Source organism: Lissotriton helveticus, chromosome 2_2 (assembly GCF_964261635.1).
Source record: "Lissotriton helveticus chromosome 2_2, aLisHel1.1, whole genome shotgun sequence".
NCBI lineage: Eukaryota > Metazoa > Chordata > Amphibia > Caudata > Salamandridae > Lissotriton > Lissotriton helveticus.
The window spans coordinates 374182607-374209201 of record NC_136060.1 but is presented as its reverse complement, the minus strand read 5'-3'; the positions used below and the strand labels follow the sequence as shown (position 1 = coordinate 374209201).

The following is a 26595-nucleotide window of genomic DNA, read 5'->3' as shown; positions in this document are numbered from 1 at the left end:
AATGGGTTTCTTGTTCCACCTCAGCCCAGGCTGAGATTTCTAAATCATTCCCAAGTAGACAATCTACAGGCAAGTTTGGGGACACTGCCACTCTCTTTGGGCCAGTGACACCTCCCCAGCTGAGATTTACCACTGCCATGGGCTGATTTTTCTGCACTACATCAATGTTTGTCACCTGGTATGTGGCACCAGGTAAAAGTTGCCTTGAGGGGACTAGATTCTCAGTCACCACGGTGATACTAGCCCCTGTGTCTCTGTAGGCCTCAACTTTTTGACCATTGATGTGGGGCTCTTGCCTGTACTTGCTCAACGTGTTTGGGCAATCAGTGAAGTTGGCAAACCCAATGCCATTTTCACAGACTAGAGTAGCTTCCTTAGGGGACCTGGTTAGGCCACCTGGTTAGGCCAGAGTCCACCTGTGTTCCAAAAGTAAACCCACCCAAATTCCTGGGGGTGCTCCCACCACCTGGGGGATTACTACTAGTAGTAACAGGAGGTGTTGGAGCTGTACTTGGAGGAATATTTTCTTTATTGCTATTCTTTGGACAACAGCTGTCTGTTCTCCAGTGGCCAGGCTTTTTAAAAGCATGGCAATAGGGTTTCTTCTGGTCAGAGGAAGGGTTTTGGGACCCACCCCCATCCTTGGAGTTTTGGGGCCCTGTGGGAGACTTGTCTGTAGATTTATCCCCACCCTTCTCTTGAGCCTTGGAAGTATCCTTCTTCTGGTCATTACCCTGATTCTTAGGCCTAATCCTGGTTCTGACCCATTTGTTTGCCCTCTAACCCAATTCTTGTGGAGAGGTCAGATCTGAGTCCACCAGGTGCTGGTGTAAAAGCTGGTTCTGACAATTACTTAGGATCTGCTCCCTCATAATCAAATTATACAATCCTGTATAGTCATGTACTTTGCTGCCATGTAGCCAACCTTCCAGAGCCTTAGTAGCACAATCTACAAAATCAGTCCAGTCCTGAGTCTGAGCTTTTTGGGTGTCTCTGAACAACAACCTGTATTGTTCAGTGGTTAAGCCAAACCCATCAATAAGAGCACTCTTCAGGACAGTGTAATTTTTAGCATCCTCAGCTCTAACAGTGAGGAGCTTATCTCTCCCTTTCTCAGAAAAGGAGAGCCACAAGATTGCTGCCCACTGATCTTGAGGGACTTGCTGTACCATGCAGGCCCTCTCCAGAGCAGTTATCCGTTTGTGGATATCATCCCCATCTCTGTAGGGGGGCACAATCTTACTCAGGTTTCTATGATCATAGGACCTGTCTTTACCCTTAGGGATATTGCTGCCACCAGTGGGTATCTCACCACCTAACTTCTGTTCTTTTGCCAAAGCAAGTCTGGCTTGGGCCAGGGCTGCTTCTTCTCTTTCTGTTTGGAGATTAACAGCTCTCATCCTGGCCTTATGCTCTCTTCTCTGGGGAGAAGTCATTCCCCTCTGAGATTCTCTAGAGGCACTAGAAATGTGAGAATCTCTGGAAAGAGACCTCTCCCTTCTATTGCCTGGGAGAACTCTGGTATGTACTCTGGGAAGGGGCTGGCCCTCTCCATTTCCATGTAGGTCCAAGTTGGCTTGGCTAAGCCTTCCAACTGGTACCTGGGTATCCCCTCGTTCCTGATCTGACTCTTCCTCTTCTGTTTCAGGGTCCACCTCCTCATCTTCTACTTCTGGGGTGGTGTTCTCAGTATCTAGGGGATCCACTCCTTCTCCTGACCCTGAGGGAACTATTCTAGCTTTCTCAAGATCATCCTTCTCCAGGATGGCTATCAGGATTGGAATGGTAGGGTTGTGACCCTTTCTCAGCTTCCTTGCTGTGCACAAGGCACGCAAGTGCCTATGGCTGAATTTGTCATAGCTGGAGGTTGCCTGTGGAGGGTCAACCGTCACAGGTAGAGAGCTAGCAGCTTCACCTGTGCCAGACATGACTCTAGTGAGGTGTAAGTGATGCACTTAGCTACACTAAGTGTTTTCCTACTGTACCTTGCTAGTGAGTTGTAGTCAGGGTGTGCTAAGCCCTTTTATCTACAACTACTAAGTTCAGTAGAACTTAAATATGCTAAGCTTTGTTTATATGTACCTAGGTACTTAATGTGATCTTTCAATTTGATATAAAGATTGCAATGGTAAAAACAACAGCAAGCTCAAATCCGCACCGCTGCTCACCAATGTGAGAAGTTGGCCTGATGTATGATGTCCACAGTTCTGTGGGCACCTTGTATCAGTCCAAACAATCCCTTATGGTGATGGTTGTAAGTTAACCTTATAGACAAGCTATCCTAGGGGTAGCATGGACTAAGCAGCCTTAAAGGCTTAACTCAAGAGGGCATGTGAAGCCAGCTGTTTTACCATACGTAATCCTGTAATACCAAATGAAAGGACACCACACAAGTTATATATTATAAAAAATATATGTATTTATTCTCAGAATTATCCCCACTACTCTTTATGAGCAATGAAGCACAAGCGTTTAAACAAAAGCACAATATAACATATGAAAGTTGCACATTTATGGATGAGGCCGGTGGCCACTCAAACCATATATCAAAAAAGTGGTATAACAATCACTATTCGATCAGTGGTAAGGCCTAGGGCCTTGGGAATCGCTTCGGCTACGAGGGTCTAACACTAGTTAGGACGGGAGTAGCCCGCGGGATTCGGGTGCAGTGCCTAAAGCACAAGCATGCACCAATGCAAAGTCAATGGTGCGTAAAAGTCATCGAGATACAGTTTTAAGAGTCTTCCGACTGGACTAGAAGGACAAAACTTTAGACTTAGACACTAGAGGTGTAAACCACTACAGGAGCACCGGCGTTCAAGAGTTACCTCACCCACAGGAAGCGGGTGCACAGGTGCAAAGATGTGTCTGGTTTCGTCACGAAGATCTAGGGTGCCTGGAGATGAAGATGCTGCAGGCGTCCAGAAGAGAAGTGTCCGGTGCGATCCAAGGGTGGATCGAAGTTGTAGAGTACCTGAAAGCAGAGGGGACAGAGTCTGGGTCACTAGCCAGTGACCAGGAAGGAACCAGGAAGGAACCAGGCAATGTCGGGCGCAATCAGGTCGATGTTTTGAAGCTTGTCTCCGCTGCCACGTGGACTCTGGGGCACCGAGGATGTCCTGGAGTGGATCACGAGCTGTCCCACGAAGGCTCTCGCTGTCGGCGGTGTCGGCTTCCGGATCGGAGTCAACAAACCTTGGCAAAGGCAACCCACGCAGGATTCGAAGATCGCTTAACACTCGGACCAGCAAGGTCAGAGCGGGTGCTCCTTTTCAGGGGAGTGAGAGCCAGTCTGGAGCAACCAGACCAGCTGTGTAAATTCAAAGGTTCGTCGGTTCTGAGGCCACTAGCCAACGGGCAAGCAACCGGACCAACGCGTCGAGCAGGAAAATGCAAAAGGGCCCCACGCAGCACTCGAGGAGTGTGGAGGGGTGAGCTTCGGTGCAAAAGCTGCTCGGGGCTGGAGCTTCTCACGCTCCAATGCACAGCTTCGAGGGAGCCTCGGATGCTGCACGGTCAGCGCTTCGTAGTTTTTTCAAGATGGCCGCTCCCACGCTTCAGGTCGTCTCCACGGGTCTCAGCTCTGCATAGACTGGAACAGCTGTAAGGAAATGGTTCCGAAAGCTGCAGACAGGCTCAGCTCATGCTAGAGCACCATCTCACATAAAACCAAGCACTCTGCCTCCAGGATTGTTAAGGCCTGCCATAGGAGTGACTGATAGGTATATATGGGTTTAGATATAGGTATACTATATCTAAGCAAGGGGTGATTACACCACCTTGCCCCAGCCGAGTGATCAGCCAGTTGTGTCGATTTAAGTACCAGCCAGGGGTGGCAAAAGATATGCTGCAGCCCCTGGTAGGCCTTGGATGCACCTATGCCCTGGGCACCTATAGTGCACTGAACAGGGGCTGACAAGGTGTCCAGTACCAAATTGGTGATGTACCTAGGGTACATGGAGTCAATTTAAAGAGAGCAGATCGCCTGGGACCCTGATTAGCAGGATCCCAGGCCAACCAAGTCGAAAACCAGCTAAACACTAGGCAAAAATCTGGGGTAACCATAGTCAGGTATCCACCCTCCTACAATGTACAATTGCTTTTATTTTACTGATGTTTCTCTTGAGTGGTGATCTATGATTCAAGCTGTATTGTACTTGATGGGCAATCACATTATTTAAGATTAAGCATTATTAACTCATAAATTAGTTTGTCTTTATTAGTGCTATTGATTTGGTCATATGAAGAGAACATTCTATATTGTTATTTTGGAGATTAAGATATTATTTTGCCAAACCCTGATTAACTGAAAAAAGATTTCATTACCAAAGAAAAAGGATAAACTATGATAACCAATTGGTAAGTTTGGTTTAAACTCACCCAGCGTGAATGTAACTGTAGGGTATTGATTTGGGGCCAGATGATAATAATTATTAGTTCCTGAAACACTGGATCAGTTTCACAGAACTAAATAATTAAAAAGATCACTTCCAGAAATACAGACAATGGACGGGTGCGGAGCACACGTGATGTAACCTTATCATTGTACATTATAGTGGAAAAGACACTACAACTGTGGGTTCACGCTTCTGGAGTTCCTCACCAAGGAAAGTCAGTCAGGAAGAAATCATGCAACATTTCTCAGCTAGACATGCTTGGAATCTCTTCACACTTACATTTATGATTTATTTCCTTCCCTTTTACCTCCAATAGTATTGCAAGTCTATCACAGTTCTCATTATTATTATATATTTCACACATTTACCTACCACAGTTGGTCTAATTTGTACCTCTGAGGAAAGGCTGCATTGTGCAATGTCAATCATTAGCATGGAGTGCTTTTTTGTATTCTGTATAGAGCGATTACAGTGGATACACCTCTAAACAGAGGTGGCCGGCCCAGGTAAGCGTGATGGGGTGGGAGGTGGGGAAGGTTGACTGACGACGGAATAGGTAAAAATAATTAAATAAATCCCATTCCGTCATCTGTCGACCCTCTCTTGTCCCCCGCCCCCTCTTCCCACTCCACTAAACCGCCGCACTGCGATTATCAGCACTGCCCACGAGTGCCTCTAAAACAGTTTATACATTTTTACCTGCAACTGGTTCGTTAACTCAGCAGACTGTAGTTTGTTAGTGAGGAGGGAGTTAATGGGCTGAAATATCTCCTTGAAGGCTGGCAACTCTCCATACAGACTAACACACCTCTGCAACAGATCCAAGCACATTGCTATGCATGACAATCTATGAAGATAATAACGTTAATTAGATTATGCTAATAATAACATGAAGATAGTATACATTAAGATCGAAGAATAACAGAATGAATTATACATAAAATACATATTAGTCATTCTAAATTATGGTTCGCACGACACTTAAAACACAAACGCCACTACCTACATTTACTATATCCCGCTCAAACACATTTAGCTAATGCTGCATCGTATTTACAAGGAAGTTAATTTGACCGACCCTTTTGTAGGGCTCCCAATACAGGAGAGTCCTATCTAGCACATTAAAAAATACAACCAATCATTTCCACATGATTTCTCCTGCAATAAGAAAATTATTTATTACAGTAACACCATTTCGGATCTCTAATCTCAGTGAAGCCACATTAACGTAATATCCGCAACAGTCACACCAGATGACCAAAGCTAATTTTTTATGAAAATAAATGGCTAATGCAAAAAGAACAATTAATGGACAGAATGCTGAACAATGTCACGCATTCACCCAGTACAGAGATCTGGGCCTACATCCAACATTTTTTGGCTCACCATGCCATTCCTGTTTAGACCCAGCCATATGCAAATCAGTCTTGACCTTGCACCCAATGAGAACAGTCCATCCCGTACTGCCAGGCCAGGCCCTTCCATAAATGGCCAATACAGATGCATAAACCAAGCCTTTACCCACAGCCAGAATATATTTGCAAGCACGCTTACTGACTTCAAATCCTTTTACCTTTGCTTATTCTTCACAAAAACAAATAAACAGTTTGTCGACAGGGACTTGTGGAGTAAGTGGGAATAAGGACACAAAAAGTCACTATGGTGAGATGCTTACTAGGTCTAGACTCCTGCCTTGTTCTAGATGTATGTGTGAGGTTTTGTAGAATCCCAAGAGTCAGACGGGGAAGACAGTACTATGATTCCCACAGGCATAGTAGAAAATACTCTAAAAGGAGAGGATATTACCCTTAAAGAGGATTAACAGCTTGAAACTTAACATGTGGACTGAACTTTCATGATGTGAAAAGCTACAATCCACGTTGAGCAACTTGGAAGAAAGCAGTATTGTGGTATGGACAAGTGACGGGGAAGACACAGTTTATGTTAACGCCTTGTTTCCCCCCCAAGGTTCTTATTAGCCACTGCATCCCCACTTCGGCTCTCTGAAACCATGCGATGGGTCGGTTTTCATCATAATGTAACTAAAGTGTGGGAGCAGGTCAATGCAGGGCCCCTGCCACCACTCATACCACTAAAGTTTGGTGCAGAAGGTGAGCAGCAGCAATCGGACCTTAGACATGGCCCTGGGCATACCACCACCACACTGACCGACAGGCAACAAGTCACTCATCCACAGTCTATACCGTTATAGCTGACACACGCACTAATAGTACAAATCATAGAACCCAGGTACAACCCAAGCCTCTAGTCCCACCAGTGCTCACAATGAAGTTTGGCCCCTGCTCAAACTACCAGTCACATTATGGTTTGAGCAGGGGGACCACAGGCAAGCGCTCCCCACCACTGAACATGCCCGATCAGAGCTAGATGGCACAATACCAACTCTTGCTTATTGCCAGTATAAATGTGGGCAGACAGCCTCCAAACATGGCGTCTAAACCCACCCTCCAACAACAACACACTTCGGACATCGGAGACCCTCAGTAATGACCTCTGCCGAACCCTATGGAGAAATTGTGTCTTGCAGCTGTCAATACTGGAGCAGTATGTGTAACTCTTCTACATTTCTACTGCCCTTAGGTGTACCTTCTGTTAGTTTGACTGAAACATGCACTGCTTCAGACTAGGCTGTGCCTCTTTGCATGTGGGAGTATCTTGCCCCGTCACATTTAGTAATGTGTCTGTTTCACTGGGGTGAGTGGTGAGTAAATTGATATTGCACAAAACCCCATTCTTCATGGCCATTTCTTGAAAGATGACCTATTCAAACTCCCCTAACTGCTCTAGCCTTTTCGCAATATTGGAGTATAAGAAAATATTAGAAGCCGACATCACTTGAGCTAGTCCAACATGATTTTTTATAGATAAAGGTTGAAAATCACTGTTTTAAGACTATTTTAGTCTGCCAGTTTTCAGCTTATTTGTCAGCCTCCCAAGAGGTATCCGCAATACTTGATAGACGCCAGTTCTCTTCTTGGTCTCCAACACAGCTGGAATATGCATCTAAGGACAGTGTGAGGCCTACAATCTCTTCTATCCCATCTATCCCATCAGAACATGAAGTTAAACCGTATGAAGCTAGCCATTATTTTCTGGTGAACCAAAGATGCGATAAAACAGTAAGACGTGGAATACCAGTGAGACAATATAGAGCAATCTGGTGGTCACTCTGTCACCGTGCCCAAGTTCTCTCTGATGTTGGTGGCTTAAACCACCAACATCACAGATGAAGCAATGGCCAATCACAGGCTCCCTTTCAGTCCTTGTCATGAGTGGCTTGGATTTACTTACCATTGTGTAGAATAGCCACTCCACAAATACTTATGCATTCAATAGATGGGTGTCAGAAGTTTTCAGAGCTAACAACTAGGCAAGTACCTCTAAAATTATGATCAACATCTTCAAATATTTCCTGCTAAATAATAGTCAGTGCCAGATTTTTCTCAAAATGTCGGTTGCAATGCAATACGCACCCATTCACATAATTGTTGTGGAAGCCAACACCAATCACAGACCTCCGTCGCACTGTCTACAAGCAAGCACTTTATGGACCACAGTGATATTATCTCTGAAAGCTTGGAGCTTCTGTGACACCGCTGTCTCATTACACTGCTCCACCTAAGGACCTAGCAGTACAAAACTTTTTCAAGACCTTTATGTCGGGCAACGTTTTGGTACCATTTTGCAGCTAGAACTCTGGGTTGGTGCAGTGTACCTAACTGATGTGAACAGAGAAAAAGGTTTCCTTTAGTGGGAATTCAAACAACGTTTCAGGCAAAACCACTACTTTCCACTTAGAAGTCAGAACTGTCCTGAAAGTGAAACTTTAGAATACATGTTTATTTAGGAAGTTAGATGTGATTTCAAAAGTAATTATATTCAAAGTACTTCACGTTATTTTAATTACACAAGTTCTTCAGATACCTGAAATGGTTCCGCTCTGTTTCACTACTTTCTGTTGCTTCAGTTACTGCATGGAGGGGTAACTTCTTTTTTTCCCATGTTTCAATATCTTGCTTACTGGATACTAGAAGCATTTCTGCATTTTTTCCCTGTGGTCTAAACGGATGAACCAGGGTATATCCTAAAATAAAAGATATGTTTTAGCAATCAATAGTATATGCCCACATTCATACCTTTAAAATGGGTTTCATTCGGCGAACACTAACCATTTAATTTCTTTTCATATGCTATTTTATTTGTTCCTTAGTTACACAACAACTAAACAATACTAGCTCAAACCTTAATACAGACACTCTAAAACAAATGTATTATTAATAAAAAAAACATTAAAATAAATATAGCTTTGGAAAAGAGATTGTATAAATTACCGGCAAACCTGCATATACCAATGAAAATCTACAAACATATTTCAGATGGTTCATAAGGTCTTTAAATTCAGTATTTCCCTTTTGATAAGAATAGATAAGTGTGCATGAAGGGTAAGAGCAAAGACTTTAACCTGGACTTCCAATAAAGGTCTGAAATCCATGTCATGAGGCTTTCTGTTCTTTTTGTAGGTTTCTTCTTCTCAGCCGGGTACTGAAGAACTGAAATGTGTTAATAGACTTGGACCAGCATATCATCACCAAGACAGTCCATGCTTATGCCAACTCTTACTTTTAATTTGCATATGTGCTTGTATGGGTTTTTAAATTCTTTTTAACCCCTTCAGCGCTGATGACAAAGCCAGCTCGTCATGGGCGTTACCTGCGCTACGCGCATGACGAGCTGGCTTTGTCACGTAACGCGCGATTTTCGAAATTTCAGCGCACAGCGGGAAAACCTGCTAGCGCGGTAGAGGTTAAAACTCTTTTTATTAAAAACATGCTTATCGTACAAAATTTACAGTCAAGATATTGCGAATATCAAGCTGCATATAAGGCAGTTGAGAAATTGTAATAACCCAAAGTATTGATCACAATCAGTAAGGGCACTTTGACGGCCCATTACACGTTAAATGGTGGTTGCCCGTCTCTCATCCAGCGTACAGAATCGTCAGTCCCCCTGGATCATGATGCCTGCACATCCATATCCACTGTAGTCTTGCAGGCTCCCCATACCTTTTCCAAAGTGCTCGGCCTGCCCCCTCTCCCCACTCGGGTTGGGGGGGGGGGGGGGGTTGGAGGCGCCGCAGAGCTCTTTGCCGGGGCCGGTTTTCGGATGATTTTGGTACAGGGCCGATTTTGCAGCAATGCTGCAAAAAAGGCCCTGTGACAAAAACGGCCCCCAACCGCCGTGAGGTGCACCGGGGGATTGCCCGGTGCCAGCTATGGCCAGTTCGGCCCTGGCCGATGCCGAGAATGTGCTGTGCCGATGCTGAGGTGGTGCAATGGTAATGCTCAGGTGATGCTGAGTGATACTGAGGTGGTGCCGAGTGATACTGAAGTAGTGCTGAATGATGCGGATGCAAAGCTGAGTCATTCCGAGGTGGTGCTGAGTGATGCTGAGGTGGTGGTGCTGCGCTGGTGCTCAGGTGGTGCCGAGTGATGCTTAGTTGGTGCTGTGGTGGTGCTGCGCTGATGCTGAAGTGTTACTGCGTTGGTGCTGAATTGCTGCTGAGGTGGGGTTGCGCTGGTGTTGAGGTGGTGCTGCCCTGGGACTGAGATGGTGCTGGCTGTGCTGGTGCTCCTGAGTGATGCTCAGGTGGTGCTGCAGTGGTGCTGAGTGATGCTATCTGGTGCTGAAGTGGTGCTGCTCTGATGCGGAGGTGGTGCTGCAGTGGTGTTGCACTGTCTACTTGCAGGTTATACTATTAAGCAACCTCACATTACATGCTGAGTTTGGAGAGCATGAGGAAGCATCTCTTGATATTGGTTGTATTTGATCAACAATTGAAACCTATAAGAAAGCATCAAAAGTTGAAAGCGCACAACTTAAATCAGCTTCCATTTTCATAAAACGGAGCAATAACAGCATGTTTACCTCTTTAATCGTATCCAAATAATCACGCTGTCAAAGGCACAATGTAAATAGATTGATCCTACTGTCGGCGGTCTTCGTAAACTACACTTCCATTATGTAAGTATATTATTCAAGGTTTAGACATTTGAGCTAATGAAACCAAAAATGTTATAGCATGAAAAACAACATAGCCTCTGCCTGAACAAGTGCTCGTCAAACCAAAGATAGTGAAAAACGAGATGAGGACATGATTTGTAGCCCTTGGCTGAGCACATTCGGAAAGCCAAACAAGCCAAGGCAAAAGAAAAAGTAGTGCGCCAAAATTAAAATATATGGCTGATAGTGAAGTAATCCATGTAACAGGGCCAGTCTCCAGGGCAAGACCAAAACAGCAAAGGGAGGGAAAAATGTGAACTATTCACCAACAAAAAGAGAGGAACTTCAAAAGGCACATAAAGAAACGAATGAAAAAAGATGGGCGATCCATCAGTTACAGCATGTCTCGAGAGACAGCGTATGCTCTGCCTAGGTGAGACCTAAAAAAAGAAGAAAATGAATGTCGCAAGTCTGTTGCTGTGTGCTGGATGGCTGCTAGTAGGGATGTTGACCGCCCATGAGGGAGTTGGGCACAGGGCATGGCCGCTCATGGGGGGTGGTAAATTGTGCTCAGGGGTTGGCCCCTCCCAAAATGCATGGCCGAAGGAGAGGGTTTGGCCTCAAACATATTATATGATTTTACTTTAGGTTAAAAAAAGCATAGAAACACACTGAAAAAAACAAAGGCTAAAGTGGAGTTAGGTTCGTATAACTGACAATTTCTCTGTTTTGTTTTCCAACGGTAATGCTTTTTTTGTGAATTTGTAATGTTTTTTTAAATACATGTTAAAATCTTACTATCTTTCTTCGCTATAACTCCACTGTAACGCTTTTTCTTTACAGTTAAATCTTTATTTTATCAGGTACACATAAAAATATACCATGCTGTTGTGCAGGGTGTACTACACTATGTACTGCCATTGTTGAATGAGAGACATCATGACCCACTCAAGCTCGAGTAAAACACCAGCATGTATATCTCAGGCAAATATCAATCACAGCACCTAATATCAGTTAAACGAATATGAGAAAAGCATATTTGTCTCAAGCATGATTTTTTTATAATATACATACCCAGTTCACCCTTCGTAGGTACTGCAAGATGTAGGATTCCCAAGAGGAAATTAATGAGTTCAGGAGCAAACCTCTTTGAAAGGGACACATACTCAATAAAAATACAACACAGAAACAAACCAGCTGCAACATCTTTAAGGGACAGAACTGGACACTAAAAAGAAATAGAGAGAAAAAAAACATCATGAGTTGGAGGATTATATAAATAAAGTTGAAGTTTAGAATAAATGTTTTTAACGAGAACAATAGCCTTAACGGTTATTCCTTTAATCTTTCATTACCGCAAGTCTGAAAAACAGCCTCTCCCAAATTTGCTTCTGAGGGGACAACGTGTCAGTGTTACCTCTTCATATCAAGTCCCTTAGCTCTATACCTATGTGCCACTAACCGTCCAAGCCCAGATTCCATGTTTCAACACACATGCTTGGAGCACAGCAGATCAATAATAAGAGAAAGGCAAGGTGAATCCTGTGAAGGAGAAAGTGCAAAATCTAAATGTACAAAAAGTAAATGATGAGGCTTAAAATAAATCGGTATAGAGAACTTCCTAGACTAAGGCAGCATTTCTGCGTGATGATGCATTCAGACTGCAAGGCTTATGAAATGTAACGAGTGTGCAGAAAATATCTTCAATGAGCACATGCTTCTGTCAAAGCCGCTGATGCTGCTTAAGCTTTGAATGAAATAGTATGGAGTTTCGTAGGAGAAGAACGCCCTTGTGTTGTAGGCTTTGGGGAAGCATAAGTACATCCACTTTGCAACAATAGCAATTGCCACTTTGATGCTTATAGTGAGATCACTAAGTGATGAATACAAACTTCAGAAAGGCAGAGTTTCGTTCCAAGCTAAATTTAAAAAAATTTAGGTTGTGATAAATTTCCCAAGACATTCCTTTCCTGGTTAAGATACTAAAACTCTGCCAAAAAACGTAATATGAAAAGAGGACACGACTCCGTGCCACATTGTTTTTAAGAAAAAATAAAAATGTTTAACTGTTGTACTGAGAGCATAAAATTAACAATTCATTTTTGCGAAGGTAATAGCCATGAAGCTGATTTCTAGCTCGAGAGGTATATGTCACAAGGTTCCATAAATCCATTGTATTGTGTATTGAGGCGCTAAGGACTAAATTGAGACACTACAGTGAGGTAAAGTCTACTGTCAGAAAATGTCAATGAAGGACTACAAGTATTCCTGAATCTAAACATGTTATTAATGTTACAGTATCATCTAAATGGGCCTGCAAAGGTTAAGGCCAAATTCACATTTGTTCTTGTACTAACACCTTGTGGACTGAAGCCTTTCTTTGCAGCATAAGTAATAGAATAGCTTGACTAGCCGATGCCTAGCTGTTCATATGATAGTTTATCTGGTACCAGGAAGTCAAAGTCAACAATGGGAAGAAGGAATGGTGAATCAGTCTCCTGAACTAGGAGATCTGTAACTTGTAGAATACCCAAGAAACTGTTGATAACCGAATAAGATCAGAAACTCAAACCTGCCCCGACTAGAAAAAGACAGTGAGGTTCCACTCCAATGCATGGGAATAGACAGTGGCAAATATTCTGCCAATGCTGTGACGCAACTGCAATAAATAATGGCATCTAGAAATGTCTGTACATAACAGTGGATGAACATGCAACTCCCAGCGCAATTAACTTGACCAATATCGATGGACAACAGGCTCTGGCAAACTGGTCCAAGTCATAGAGGTCTGATATATGCCAGATGCTTGTGGTCAATCAAGTACTCGGGTTAAAACTGAAGCCCTTCTCTTCATCCAGAACCAAAATAATGGCTTTCAAGAACATTAGCGTTTAAATCGTGTTAAAATCGCCTACTCAAGCATGGCTTCAGGTTGCCAGGTTTGGAGGAAAAAATCCTTGAAAAAACAGACTCCTAATTGTTTAGTCTGTGAGGCACTAGTGCATGCCCCCTCATATTCTTGCTACGAATCTAACAGCGTTGGTTAACAGTAACTGAAAAAAAATGAGAATTTGCTATGCACAGCTGCATTGAGACTGCCAAAAGGAGCATGACCCAGGGTTAAACATTTGCATTAATATAAGTAGCATACAAGGTTCTACAGGCTCAACTGGGTTGTGCATCAAGGACGCAACGACTACATTGAAATCCTGCAGGGGAGCAGAGGCTCTTTTAAGGGAATGTACAAGAAGACTATCAAATTGGCTCCCACATGCCTCAATGGGCAGGGAGGAAAGATATTCAGGTCGATAAATACAAGCAGTAGCTAGGAGCTGTCTATGGCAGGAGTGTCGCCTGCTAAAAAATATGCCCCCAGAGCTGCAAAATAAAATTGCAATAAAGTTAATTTATTACCACTTTATTTTTCAGCAACCCGTCCTAAATAGAGTGTGAGGATGGGGCAGGGTAATTGATGCTGAGTGGCAGCAGGGAGCTGTGCACTTAATGTTTAAAGTGTGCATGTCTCTTTGGCCGGCCGTCTTGAAACGGCCAGCCTGACATGTGCATTTTAAACTTCTCGAACCTAGCTGTCCTAGATAGAAAGCAAAGGCCTCTTACACACTTAATAGTGCTGAGAGAGGCTGCTTCCTCTAATCCTGATGCTTCTCTCATGCTGTGAGAGCAGCACCAGGATTGGGTAGTGCAGTTTCATGGGTCCCGGGGCATTGAGGAGAGACGACGAGGACGTTGTGCGGCAAACAGGAAGCTAAGTGCCATTAAAATTTTAATACCACTTGCCCCACACTCCCAATACCTGCCAGCAGCCACTGGTTTACAGTCGTCTTTAAGGTCTTCTAAATTTGCATCATGAGTTACAAATGTTACAGTATCATCTAAAGAGGCCTGAAAAGGTTACAGCAATGTTTAAGAGCCCAGAGGAAAAAGCAAAGCCAATCAATCAATTATTTGTACCTGTTTCATTAGTGATGTATCTGGCTGACTATGTTCCCACATGTACCTTCCCCACCCCAAGTGTTATCTACTCACACGCTGTTTCCTTTCGTCTGTAAAGCGCTCTGATATCTGCAAAGATCTTGTTCGCGCTATATAAAACTTTTTTAAAAAAATGGAAACCCAGTAGAGCTTGTCTTTGCAGTTAGGGGAGGCATTAAAATTGTCTCTCAGTAATATTTTACCACTTTTTAATAACAATGTATTGCATGATTACATGCGACTAGCAAATACTTTTCAACCAGTTCATACTGTGCTTATTCTGAAGTTTGTACCAATGAAAAAAGAAGGGATTACCAGGTAGTGCATTTTTCACAAATGTAGTATTGAGTTAAATAGCACAATGTGATTTTGTAGAGGCAGACTCGAATGCAAGGAGGCTGGGCCAGAATCAGTGGTATACTTAGTAGAGTCCAGAGTCAGACCTATGACTCTGTCCTGTCCTATAGGCCCCTCACACACACCCATCTGTTGTGATAATTCCCTGAAGACAGCATTTCTTAAATGTTCTATTCTTCCATTGCCCTTATTTTTGTTTTCTGCTAGGTAAAGGCATATGTTTTTCCACATTGCTGTTGGTTGCCTGGTTTGTTATCTAGTTTGCTTTGTTGAGCATTGTACTAGTGAGGAATGCTCAATTAAACCGCAGCATCTTCAGTTGGTGTTGTGCTACTTACTATAGGAGTCTTCCATGATTGTAATGGGTGCTTTGAATAATTCTAATTGGATGATTAGAATGCTTTGTATGGTAAACTTAAAATCAATGTAGACGTCTGCAGCAAGTAAATGCAGCGATGAGCTATGTTTTTTGGTCTCTCCAAAATGGACTCAGGATTGAAGGTGGAGAAGCCCATTGATTGGTTACTCGTAAATGCCAGGGTCAACTTCATGATACTAACGAATAAATGTCGTCATGGAAGAGTTCTTAAAGCTGCAATGGATGAGGGAAAATAAAACTGTAAAGTACACCCTGCCAGATCTTTGCGTTCAACTGTTTGCTTATTTTTGACAATCCCAACAAATCTTGAGAAATCAGGAGGTTCGCTGTGATGAGACAAACTCTGGCATGCACTTCCATTGCAAAGAAGAATCATCGCTGTTGTTTCATTATCGATTAAAAGTCTGGCTTGTCTGTTATCTTCCCTTTACTGCGGTTACATCTTTGCTCTCATCATAGTCATGGTTGTTGGTGGCACCTAGATTTGGTCCAGGCGGTTTTGTGCATAACACAAACCAATAAATCATTTAATTATTAAATAAATATGTTTTGATTTAGTCTAGTTAAAAAATTAAGTTGTCTCGGAGTTGTACAAATAGCATTAGGTACTACAAGCTACAATCTAGATCAGTACAATGGAAAGTATTTTTTAAATACCTTCTCTATTCTGCTCTTGTCAATCAAAAAGAGCGATGGTGTCTTGAGATGCTAGTTTGCTCTGTGCTCTCCGTATAATAAAAGAGCTTTACACTTACTTTCGGCATCTTCATGGTAAAGCTATACAGTATCATGACGCAAACAGTATAATATCCAGGATGGTACAAAAGTACTTAGTTTTAAATCCTTGACAAAAATTACAAAATAGAATGAAATACAACCATTCTCTAAATGACACAGTAATAATATGATTATCAAAATAGGATAAAGGCAGTTACCAGACGAAGATTAAATCTGAGCTGTACTCTGCCAATACCGTTGTTTGTTTTACCACTATAACTACATTTAATGTAAGGCAGGCAGGACATTCAAAGGTCAGAAAACAAAATGAGAATACGATATGTTGCTAAAATCCGATTTACATACCTTAATGAGTAACTGACTCAAGTATGTCATTGTAGGAGTTACGACTGGATGCCAAAAGTCAGAAGTAGGAAACAGGATTGCAGTAATTTTCAAATACACGAACTAGAAACAGTTGAGAGAAAGAAAGCAAGCACATTTAGAGACTGAGCAAACAATGTTCTTTAAGAAGGTACTCAGCATCAGAAAGCTAGAAATATGATATTGTCATTGATCTGATGCAGGCCAGACTGGGAACTGAAAGCAGCCCTGTCAAATTTTGTCAGACCAACCCCCGTACGGTGCGTAGCAAGTGAGTGCAGCGAGTTAGCCGGTCCACTGCTAGGGGGGTTTTGGAGGGGCTTTCTCCCCCCCAAGAAAATTTTGGAAAAAGAAAGACCAAAATGACGCATTTTACAACACATTTTTCATTACATATTTAATTGTATTAACTTTCAAAGCACAGTAAATAGAAGGTGACCAGGTTATCCAGTCACATGTACCCACAGACATTCTTACAGAGAACACCAAAAATAGACACTAGAACAGTGAATCGGAAAACACAAAGTATAAGTCAGACCAGCCCCCACATGGTGTGTAGCGAGCAAGCGCAGTGAGAGAGCCTGACCACTACTAGGAAAGGTTTTGGAGGAGGGGTGGAGCTTCTCCCCCAAGAAAATGTTGAAAGGTCAAAACAATGCATTTTTCAACAAACGTTTCATACATACAGACACACATACATACATAAGCAGCCAGCATGCATACATAAGCAGCCAGGCCAGAAAGCAGGGAAATGTTACACATAAGCATCCAGGCCACTAAGGCCAGAAACTGTGGAAATGTCGCACATAAGAACCCAGGCCAGTAAGCATGAGAATGTCACACAAAGGCACTCAGGCCAGAAAGCATGGAAATGTCCTGCATAGTCACACATGCCAGAAAGCATGGAAATGTCACGCATAAGCACCCAGTCCAGAAAGCATGGAAATGTCACACATAAGCACCCAGGCCAGAAAGCAGGGAAATGTCACAAATAAGCACCCTGTCCAGAAAGCATGGCAATGCCACACAAGCACCCAGGCCAGAAAAATGGAAATGTCACACAAGCACCCAGGCCAGAAAGCATGGAAATGTCACAAATAAGCACCCAGGCCAGAAAGCATGGTAATGCCACACAAGCAACCAGGCAAGAAAGCATGGAAATGTCACAAATAAGCACCCAGGCCAGAAAACATGGTAACGCCACACAAGCACCCGGGCCAGAAAGCATGGAAATGTCACACTTGGTACCCAGGCCAGAAAACATGGTAAAGTCGCACATAAGCACCCAGGCCAGAAAGCATGGTAAAGTCACACATAAGCACCCAGGCCAGAAAGCATGAAAGTGTTACACAAAGGCCCCCATGCCAGTGGCGCTGGAACACTTTTCAGTGTGGGTAATGCCATCACTGAAGTCATGGGATTGTGAAAAATTCAGGAATCACACAAAGAACAATGGTAGCAAATGACCCTCGCCTATTCAGGCGGAGTTTGTGAGGGTGTGGCTCAGAGTGGAAAAGGTCAAAATTTCATCTCAGCACATGACATCCCTTCAGAACAGATCAGATACTGTGATAGATTAAGTTGTCTACATTCACCATCTGTGCAGATGTCATGGAAGCTGAAGACCCTTCTTTAGCAGATCTGAGCATTCCCACACACCCATTCAACACTACTAAAAGCAAGATCACAGGATTTATCAAATGACTTAGGAAGCTCAGCTGGGTCACTCCCATACTCCCAAGACCTCCATTGGCACCAGATGACCACCCACATTACCTTCAATATCTGTTGCATCTATATATATACTGGACATTTACATCCACCAAGCCACTCTACCTCACAGACAAATCTAAGACTACATATATCAGGCACAGCATATGCAGTCTTAGCATTGTCAGACTAAGGACCAGAAACTGCAAGGAAGAGAACAGAAGACAGGCCTTCCGCATCATGCATTTTAGTTTAAAACAGCACCCTTTCCAAGACCTGACAAGCATCATAACGTCGAATCTTTGCTTGTACCTGAACTAGATACAACCTCCCCGTATTACAATGATAATTTTACTCCCTACAAATTTTAACCCTCTGTTTTATAGCTGGATTTGCCCTGCAAAAAAACGCCATTCATCCATACTTCCCAAGGCTCGTTTCATTTCGGCACATGCTCAGTGCTGGTCAGTCATGGCGCAAACTTACTGAGTTTCCTAACAGACCTGTGACCGGTAGAACAACAGGATAGTAACATTGTTCTGTTCCAGGACATGTAAAGAGACTTGTTCGATGCAAGCAAAGATAAATATGTACCACTCACCCCCAAACACGGAACAGGGGAAAATCACATGCAAGGTGTATTCCACCCATTTGTTCGAACTCCACTCGTTACCAGACAGGGGATTCATTTACCGTCACATGTGCTGCCCTAAACGCTATGTCATTCAAGGTAGTCCGTATTGAACAGATATGTATTTGTACTTGAAACCATAAGGACACACAGTTTACATGTATCCTCGCTACCTGCGTATGCATGCGTGCCTATTCAGTTTAAAGCGCGCTCAGTGACAAGCTCCGCGTCTCGAGGGCACTGGATTTGTACATTTAAATAAATTTGCCCAATGAATGTACGAACATTTTTCACATGATTTTATAATACTTTTGAAAACAGTAAGGTACACTTTCTTAATACTATATGGAGGCCTACAAAGACTAATCATGCTGCTTGTTTCTCCTGTGTCAGTCTCTGACTGACTAGTGTGTGCTGCCCACTATGTTGTGGCGCCGACGGGCGAACTTGAGGGGGGGACGCAAATCATTGGCCTGACACTCACGGCCTAAACTCACATGGTCATTGGCGCTCCTGCACGGTTTCTGGCGCTGCGTGAACTGCCTTCATACAGCGGACGCGGCGCCGAAAGTGTACATACACGCACTACTTAATACAACCGTGACCTCGCAACCTCCAGTGGTGCTTTTTCCCAGCACAGAGGTCAGAGTGCAGAGACTGTCACAGTGGCCTTCAGATTTTGTTACTAGTGGCTGATTTTGCACACACAAAAAAAAAAAAAAAAACCGGTCCCCATTAACAAAACCGACCCCCACCCTTCCGGCCTACCGAGGATTGCCTGTTATCACCAGTCTGGCCAGGTCTGATGGAACACAAAGAGGTGACAAAATGGAGTGCCATGGTTCAAGATAGAAGACCACTGAAAGTACCTGGTATGGTACAACCCAACCCATTCACTTCAGAAAGAACAGATGCATGAAGGGTCATGGACACTTTTTATGTAAAGAATATCAAGCGTAAAACGCTTATGATAAGGCATCTGAGAAATGGTTTACAAGCTGCGTGAAAACGGCTCCATGGGGGGTGCCCTCCTGCGGCAGTGACTGGGCCAGTGGACCAGAAGCAGCCGCATCAGCAAACTCCGAAAGTAGCTCAGTCAATGCTGCTTTGCAGAGACACTTGATTTCATTTCATTTTCAGGCAACGTCTGCCTGAAAGTATGGATAGAATAGTGGACTCGTTTTAGGACTATCGATACAGCTTGGCCCCTTCGGGTACTGGCTGATGACACGTGTGGCATTGCATTTGCTTTTCCTACATGTGGAGACTGATATTGGAGCAGCAAATAAACAAGAAGAGGGCATGATCTACAGTCGCCGGCTGAGCACGTTCGGAAAGTCAAACAAGTTGTGCCCGGGAGCGGTCCGCAGTGCTGCAGAGGCAAGACTGGACTGACATCGGCACCATCAGAAAACAGCGTGCAAATGGGATGAAAAAAGAAAAAAATGTACAGGCCTATTTACATCATTATCCAAGCCCTCATTTACTGCACATGGGAAGGGGGATGGGGAGGGCTGAAGCGGTGAGGGGGTTGTGGGACATAACAGCCCTGTTTACAAAACCCCTTTGCTCTGAGCCACTGAATACATCGAGCACTCGTGTGAAATGCCCTTAGAGAAAGGGAAAAGTAGTCCCTGAACAGATGCTAATATTGGGAAAAGTGGAAGGGTACAAGTAAAGGGTACAAGTAAGTAGCACTGCTGCGTGGGAGTGAACAACCCACGAAAAGGAAGGAAAAATAGAAAAGATTAACCACTTGGAAGAAGTGATTTTTAGAGGACCCTGAAACAAACAAATGAAAAGTAACGAGCAGACTTGAAGCTGTGGAGACGAGAAATTATTAGCAACACAGCAACTCTCTCGTCTGGTTCCAAATCCACCCTGTCTACTCGTTGACAAATAACCAGGTAGCCGGAGGAAAAGTATTACAAGCAATGTTTATTATAGACATGAGCGGGCACAGGTCCGTACAGCGTCCAGGGAGGGTGCACAGGAGTGAGGTGACAAAAGATATGAGGGCTACATTTATAGTAGTGAACAAACAAAAAGATGATAACAAACTGGTTAGAACCAGTTTGCTACAGTTAGTTCAAGCCAAGACTTGTATTACAGAAATTTGCAGATGCGCCAAAACATGTTCTTATCAGTATCAGGCACTGTAGCCTTATAAAGGCCAGGGCGCTCTCTAGACTAAGGCGCGGCTGGGTTGCCTCAAATGATTTACAAGAAACGTTAAGACAGGACTTTCGTTTAGCCAAGAACAGCAGCTCAGTAAGCAACGAAACTGAAGAAAGATGTGCAGCGCAGAAATGGCATACAAAATGGAGAAGCAAATGCTCAAACTAAATGCGGCTATAACTTTTCTAACAAAGCCCACAAAGAATTTGCACATCAGATCTCCAAAGCTCGACCTAAAAAACAGCTAACAATCCCTATTGCCTCCGTTATTTACCACGATGGTCTTAGAAGTGCATATCATGAACAAAACAAACAAAAAGTCTGGATGCATATTTTAGAATACAGTGTCAACCCACTCACCATATCCAATGTAGGAAATTTTGCATGACCTCTGACCTCTAAGATTTCTTCCATCTCATGTGCTGCATCTCGGAAGACAGAGCGGAGACTTTCACTAGCAGCATCAGGAAACAGCTGGCAGAGATCATACAAATGCCTATGGATGAACAAACAGAATTCACAGCAACATTTTCCACTTAGACTTTTACACGAGTGCATGTTAGCATTTGCTCCTAGGATTAGAAATGGAATAGCCTATAAAGATGAACCATTAATATGCTGTCGCCTGACCTTTCAGTATGTCTAAATGTTTCTCTTTTTATTTATTGTTTTATCTGGGAAACATGTTAGCTCAGTTAGCATTTCTTCCCATTCAGCTACGTCCTCCACAAGTTTCTCATCCCTCTATGATTTATTCATATGATGCTAATCTGCCAGAGCCCACTCAGGTAAGCCCTTCTTCAATTTCGCAACTCCTGGAATATCCAGGAAGAACCAACGTCTGACTAGTCCTCTCTTTGCCAAAACTGTGCCCAATGCCCACATCAGCATTTTATTTTATATTATTTACATTTTGGCAATACACCAAGCAGACATATTTTTATAGATTTCGTAACAGTAACTGCAGATATTTCACTTCCTACTTTCATTACTTCATTCCAAAAGCCTTATGATTCCAGGCAACCCATGTCATATGAAGTAAATCAGCTTCCTGAACACCACACCTGCCACAAGATTACTACATGAGAAACAAGAAGTACCGGGCTGTTCCTAAATGGAGTGAAGGTTGGATGTTGGTGACTACTTTATGTTGTGGATGGACGCGTGGATATCCACTGTGTTGGATATAATGGCCTCACACACCCTTGCAGGTGTCATGCTTCATCTTTGGCAATGCTCCTCGTTGGGTCGGCGGTGCAATACCCAACGGGCAACACCTCAAAGAGGGGCTCTTTGGCAGAGATCTTTTTCCAACTGCCGTATGGGTAAAGTGTGGGTGAGGGGCCAGTAGTGTGTAGACGTGGTGAAGAAGTTAAAATTGGAGTAAAGGGTACCAGGATCAGGTTTATTCTAGCAGTCCCTTATTCCAAATTAAAATTGGAGAAATAGAATAGGCTCGTAGGGATCTAATGTCCCCTAGTGCGAGACTAGACTACAGGGTGTATCAATCGGTCGACATGTTTCTCGCTATTCGTCCTCAGACAAGCGATTCCTCAGGACCAAGAAAAACAAAAAGTTTAGTGATTTGTTAACTGTCTACATGGTGCCCTTACCTAGCTAGAAGACTTTTTCTAATCAGTGTCAAGGGTCAAAAGTAATACCTGTGTTGTGCTGCAATTGCCTAGAGTGGGAGACAAAAAGGGCATTACACAACAGGTCACGTATTCCACAGTAATTCGCATGTGACACCAAACAACCAAAATAGTGTGAAGCATGCCTATGTGGGTGTGTAATAGGCATATATTAAAAACACGTGGACTAAACCGTGATGAGCAAGGTGAGTTGCATGCTCGAAGAGAGTAGTCCCTCTAATTAAAAAACAATGCCTGGCAGCAGTATTCTCATGACAAATAGCGATGGCTGAGCACTCACCTATCTTGGTTGGGTGAGCCACAACAACAGCACCCGGCAGGTAGAGCTGCGGGTATAACCTAGGGACCGCTAGAATAAACCTGATCCTGGTACCCTTTACTCCAATTTTAACTTCTTCACCACGTCTACACACTACTGGCCCCTCACCCACACTTCACCCATACGGCAGTTGGAAAAAGATCTCCGCCAAAGAGCCCCTCTTTGAGGTGTTGCCCGTTGGGTATTGCACCGCCGACCCAACGAGGAGCATTGCCGATGATGAAGCATGACACCTGCAAGGGTGTGTGAGGCCATTCTATCCAACACAGTGGATACCCACGCGTCCATCCACAACATAAAGTAGTCACCAACATCCAACCTTCACTCCATTTAGGAACTGCCCGGTACTTCTTGTTTCTCATACTTATTTGGGCGAACACCTGGCTGGACCTACCACTCTCTCCTTGAGTGGGAAATTCGCCTCCACTAATTTTCCATTACCCTCCTTATAAATACAAGATTACTACATGCCTGGATATACCAAGGACAACCTGCCTGGTGTAAGATATGTTCTGTGTATATCATGGAAAAGAGTTGCTTTGAACAAGGCATTGGGAGATGACATTTTAATTTGCCCACAAACTCTTTCAATCCAAGGCTGGCAGGTTCTCTGGATAGTTAAATGGCCATCTCTCCTGGGCTTTCTCTGTATATCTCTCCCCTCCCCCCGCCCCAGTTCTACATCAGCGTTGCATGCAGTATTGTTATCAATCTTCTACTTCCAGCAAAATCCAGAATCCTTTGTATAACTACAAGTTCTGTGTCGGTCTCCGGAAAACAATTCTAAATGGTCTGCACTGTGTGGGCATACTTAGTGCAGAAACTGCCCAGATCCCATCCAACATTGTTCTTGTGCCTGTGTAAGTGTGAGAAATCTAATACTAAAATACACATCTGCAGCTTTTTCACATCCTTCTTCACGGCAACAGCAAAAGGACATATCTTTTGCCATAGCTTGAAAAGTTTAATGGGCCAAGCAGGGATTACTATTACTACAACTGTATGCCATAAATTTTGAACGAGTCTAAAACAATTCAGCCAGCACCCAATATTATTGGAAAACGTTAGTGGCCATTATTTAAATACCGTAGACCATATATCAGGCATTCTCTTGTGCATCATCATTTCATAATAGAAGCCAATCAATACCAATCGTTCTAAGCTGTCATCTCCATAATTCTCTCTTCTTTGACCTCCAAGATAAGAATACTAAAAACATGCTCTTTTCAGAAAGTGAGCAGCTTGTTTGAGGTCTCGGTCGAGTGTGGTCAGTATGGTCCTTCATCAATTACGGGAGTTTCTTTTAGAACCTTATTTTTATTGCACCAGTATAAAATACTGTTGATTTCACTTATGTTACATGCGACTTGCAAAGTTTTCTTCCTATGACCTACGCTTCAGAGCAGTCACACAGGGTTTACAGCTACCGTCTCAATTCCAATAGATGTTACATTCTACTGAATATGAGATGCCAGGGAGAATGTGAACATATGAACAATTGCTTGCATAACCTGTTATACCACCATTCTGTATAAACACTACAGCACAATAAAATATAAGGGCCTGAACTAACATTTGGCAGATGCAGTAAATCTGCTAGAAATTCTTAACGTCTACACACTTTAAATGGACGGACAAGGATACCAGATGCTTTTTTGGGGAGAATGTCCCGCCTCCACCAAACTCTAATCAGGCCCTTTGTCTGTGCTATAGAAAGAATGATATCTGTGTCGAACAGAGCAATAGCTCAGTTGACAGGGTGACTGATGGCAGGTTCTGCCAAGCATCACCAGTTTGACAAGACTTGAGGGGCCTTTACTAACTCAGGCATTATCAAGTCCAGGGGAGGAGCATGACCACTAGAGGAAGCATTATTGGCCTTTTAAAAAAACCATAGTGCAAAAATCTACAAAAGGCAGCACTTAGATCCCAGGGAAAGGTGTGTGACAAAGTTGGCAGTTGCAAAAGGTAGACCACTGGTTAAACACCTGGCCAGTAGAACACTACCGCGTATCTATGAATGGTCTCAATTTTAGCAGTACTCAGAAACAAAATTGCTGGTTATGTTGTCCAAAGCAAAAAAGGAGATGAGGGACGGAGCGCAGAAACTTTTCAGACACTCACCCACAGTCACAGATCTGGGTTGAATCAATCATCGTTCTTTAGCTCACTTCGCCACCCCAGTTCAGACCCAGCCATATGCAAATCAGTCTTGACCCTGTTCCTCATGGGAACAGTCCAGCCCGAACTGCCAAGCCGTACCGGAAACAAGCATCCTAGGACCGGTTTCGGGGTAACACCCCTCATTAGCCAAACTAGCTTGAATCCAGTTGTAAAGTGAGCAAGGGACCCATGTCTGGGCATACTCCGACTACTTATAGCAAACAAAGATACACAAGGAGATGATGGACAGAGCGCCAAAACTTATGTTGTCCAGTTTAGGATTGCAGATCCATCAGGAAAGTGTGGCAGCTGTCACAGGAATAGACCCCATGAGGTTGTAGGTGCTTTAAAAACGTCATTCATTCTACACATATTAGCCATGTGGTGCCTCTGGATATTACCACAAAGTGTACAACAATGCCCCAGACCGACAACACTAGATATGTCACGAACAGTGCAGTACTACCGACAGAAACGGAATACACCACCACATCTAAAATGTGGCTCTACAACTGGACTCATCCATGGACAGCCAGTTTACAATTTACGATGAGGAGATCCAGCAAGGTCTGAAATGTTTACTTATTAAGTAGGTCCTTAACACGGAGGCTTAAAAGGCTTTCAGGACCAAACACTCCCACAACTAAGAAAGTATACAGACATTTGGGAGGCAGATTATCATCCCTTTTAATCATCAAATGTTTTCTTTTACACTCTTCTTTTTAAATGTGCAACAGATTTCTGAACTTCCTGCATGTTTCTCAACACATTTGGAAACCTAAACAATCCCATATTAGCAAGAAAGGTGAACTTTATTCAGACTTAACCCAAAATATTTTTCTACTTACGCAGTCATTTTGTCAATTGTTCCTAGCTGCTGCGAGTCACTGACTGCTAGTTCTCCAATGTACTCCAGGAGAAATCCAAACAATTTCTGCAAGAACAAAAAAAACTGCATTATGTTGTGCATGTTATTTGCCATCACCTTCTAGTTGAATATTACAAGTTTAATTGTACTTTTTACTTAACCGTAAACAATGGAGGTATTATCATTTTTCGAAGCTACAGCATTGACAGGACACCTAGAGTAAGCTTTGATCACTCAACTTTGATATGCGGTAGAGCTCAGTGCTGGAAGGGAGCCACTTGGTCATCGATTTCAGATCATGGGATAGCAGTGGCAAATTACGGTACCCACAGATACTACTGATTGCCGCAGTCCTCATGAAAACGACTGAGTAAGAAGCAGGTGTAAAGATTTAGTTGAGAAAGTATCGTTTTCTGTCCTTTTAAAAATCGTGTTTAGCAATTCAAGAGAATGCCAAGATGTTTTCAGGATTACAGGAAGCAAAGCACTGGTCCATGTTATAAATGTACCAACATCAGGATCCTAACAGGAGTCTAGTTTATAGCTCGAAGCAAGAGATTTTGAGAGCCTGATCAACCCCAGAATGCTACAAGTCTGTTCAGTGAAGTTTTGAGGCAAGAGTGCTATTTTGTTTTTTCTGGTGAACCAGATCTGAAGTAAAAAAAATTAAAAAAGCATAATTTGATATCACGTGAATCTCATGCCTTATGCCTTTTACCATATTCCCCCTCCACAATGTTCTATCAAGTTTGTGTGATGGGAGGTTTCTGCTCCACAGCAGGCAGTTAAGGGGCTGGATGCGGCAAATCTCTTATCAGTCACAATT

The 26595-nt window shown here is 43.2% G+C and overlaps 1 protein-coding gene across 1 annotated transcript in view; it reads right to left on the bottom strand.

Moving 5' to 3' along the window:
* Window positions 1-26595, bottom strand: part of NOP14 (NOP14 nucleolar protein) — a 185084-nt gene that overhangs the window by 21616 nt on the left and 136873 nt on the right. The window contains exons 10-15 of the mRNA XM_078678549.1: window positions 25750-25835; window positions 21128-21263; window positions 16231-16332; window positions 11493-11646; window positions 8343-8502; window positions 5097-5244 (exon numbers count right to left, since the gene is read on the bottom strand). Of these exons, the coding sequence (XP_078534675.1) occupies window positions 5097-5244; window positions 8343-8502; window positions 11493-11646; window positions 16231-16332; window positions 21128-21263; window positions 25750-25835 (786 nt within the window). The remainder of the gene's footprint in view (window positions 1-5096; window positions 5245-8342; window positions 8503-11492; window positions 11647-16230; window positions 16333-21127; window positions 21264-25749; window positions 25836-26595) is intronic.